At 65.2% G+C, this 1211-nt stretch overlaps 1 protein-coding gene across 1 annotated transcript in view; it reads right to left on the bottom strand.

The window, feature by feature from the left end:
- PDIA2 (protein disulfide isomerase family A member 2) overlaps positions 1-1211 on the bottom strand; it is a 4053-nt gene that overhangs the window by 595 nt on the left and 2247 nt on the right. Inside the window, exons 4-7 of the mRNA XM_035889128.1 lie at positions 1160-1211; positions 880-1074; positions 390-516; positions 38-219 (exon numbers count right to left, since the gene is read on the bottom strand). Coding sequence (XP_035745021.1) covers positions 38-219; positions 390-516; positions 880-1074; positions 1160-1211 — 556 coding nt within the window. The remainder of the gene's footprint in view (positions 1-37; positions 220-389; positions 517-879; positions 1075-1159) is intronic.

Below are 1211 nucleotides of genomic sequence, written 5' to 3'. Positions count from 1 at the left end.
GCAGAGCTGGGGTGGCGCTGACGGTGCCCCCACCTACCCTCCTGCCCGGCCCTGCGGGGAAGTAGTGCAGGGTGGGGAAGCCGTTGATGGTGAGGGTCTCCAGCTCGTTGGCCGTGGCGTCCAGCTCGGCGATGACGATGTCCTCGTGGTCCTTGTAGCGCTCACCCAGCTCCTCCCAGGCAGCGGCCATGGCCTGGCAGTGGGAGCACCACGGCGCGTCTGCGGGACAGGCGCAGTGCCAGGGGGCAGGCGGGGGGACCAGGGCTCTGCCAGGGCCAGGGGGTGGCATCCCCGGGCAAGGGGTCAGGGACGGGGCTGGGGGCTGTCACAACTGGGGGGGGCGCTGAGCCCTGTGCAGACCTCAAGGAGAGGTTGCAGGCAGCCCCAGCACTTCCAGAACTTGACGAAGACGTTCTTGGTCTCGTCGAATGCCACCTGCTCGAAGGTCTTCCCCACCAGGACCTTAACGGGCCGTGCATCCCAGTCCTCCGGGGGGTCTGCACTCAGCAGGTGGGGCTGCGGGGACAGCCAGGACGGCCACAGCCCGGGGTGAGCAGTGCATGGCCATGGCACACAGTATGGGACAGGGACGGGGGCCCCCAGCCTGCAGCCAGGGGCGCTCCTGTGCAGCCTTTTGGACTGTATCTATCTTCCCCTCTGCCACCATCCCAGCACTGTGTGTGTCCACATCAAGGGTCTCTTACCTCCTGTCCCATAACAACCCCCCCAGATCCTCAGGCCCAGCAGCATAAGCATCAGCGAGAAGGTTGGCTGGTGTTCACCACACAACTGCCATCATTAGGCTTCAGAGTTAACAGCCCACCACTCACCACAGGGAAGCATCCTCAGTGCTGACTGGCACCCTGCTGCATCCCTCACCTTCACCTTGCCGTCCAGCACCGCCTGGACGAAGGTGCGTATGGCTGTGTCCGAGAAGGAGTCCTGGTCCATCCGGTACTTGCGGTTGTTCTCCATCTTGACTAGGCGCAGGGTGGGGATTTCAGCGGGCGTCAGGCCAAAGAAGGGCAGGACATCGGCACCATACCCGGTCACGTCCACCACCACAAAGAGCACCTGGGTTGGGGACAGGCAGCACTGATGCCAGGGTGCCCTGAAGCCACCTCACCACCACCATGTCCCCACCACAGGCTCTCCTCACCTCGCCCCGGAAGGCACCGGCGGGCGCCCGGGAGCCCTCCCGCAGCACCAGC

This window comes from Egretta garzetta, unplaced genomic scaffold, assembly GCF_000687185.1.
Source record: "Egretta garzetta isolate BGI_Z169 unplaced genomic scaffold, ASM68718v1 scaffold42, whole genome shotgun sequence".
NCBI classification, from domain to species: Eukaryota; Metazoa; Chordata; class Aves; order Pelecaniformes; family Ardeidae; genus Egretta; species Egretta garzetta.
Note: the sequence above shows the minus strand (reverse complement) of the source record. Positions and strands in the feature narration are given on the sequence as shown.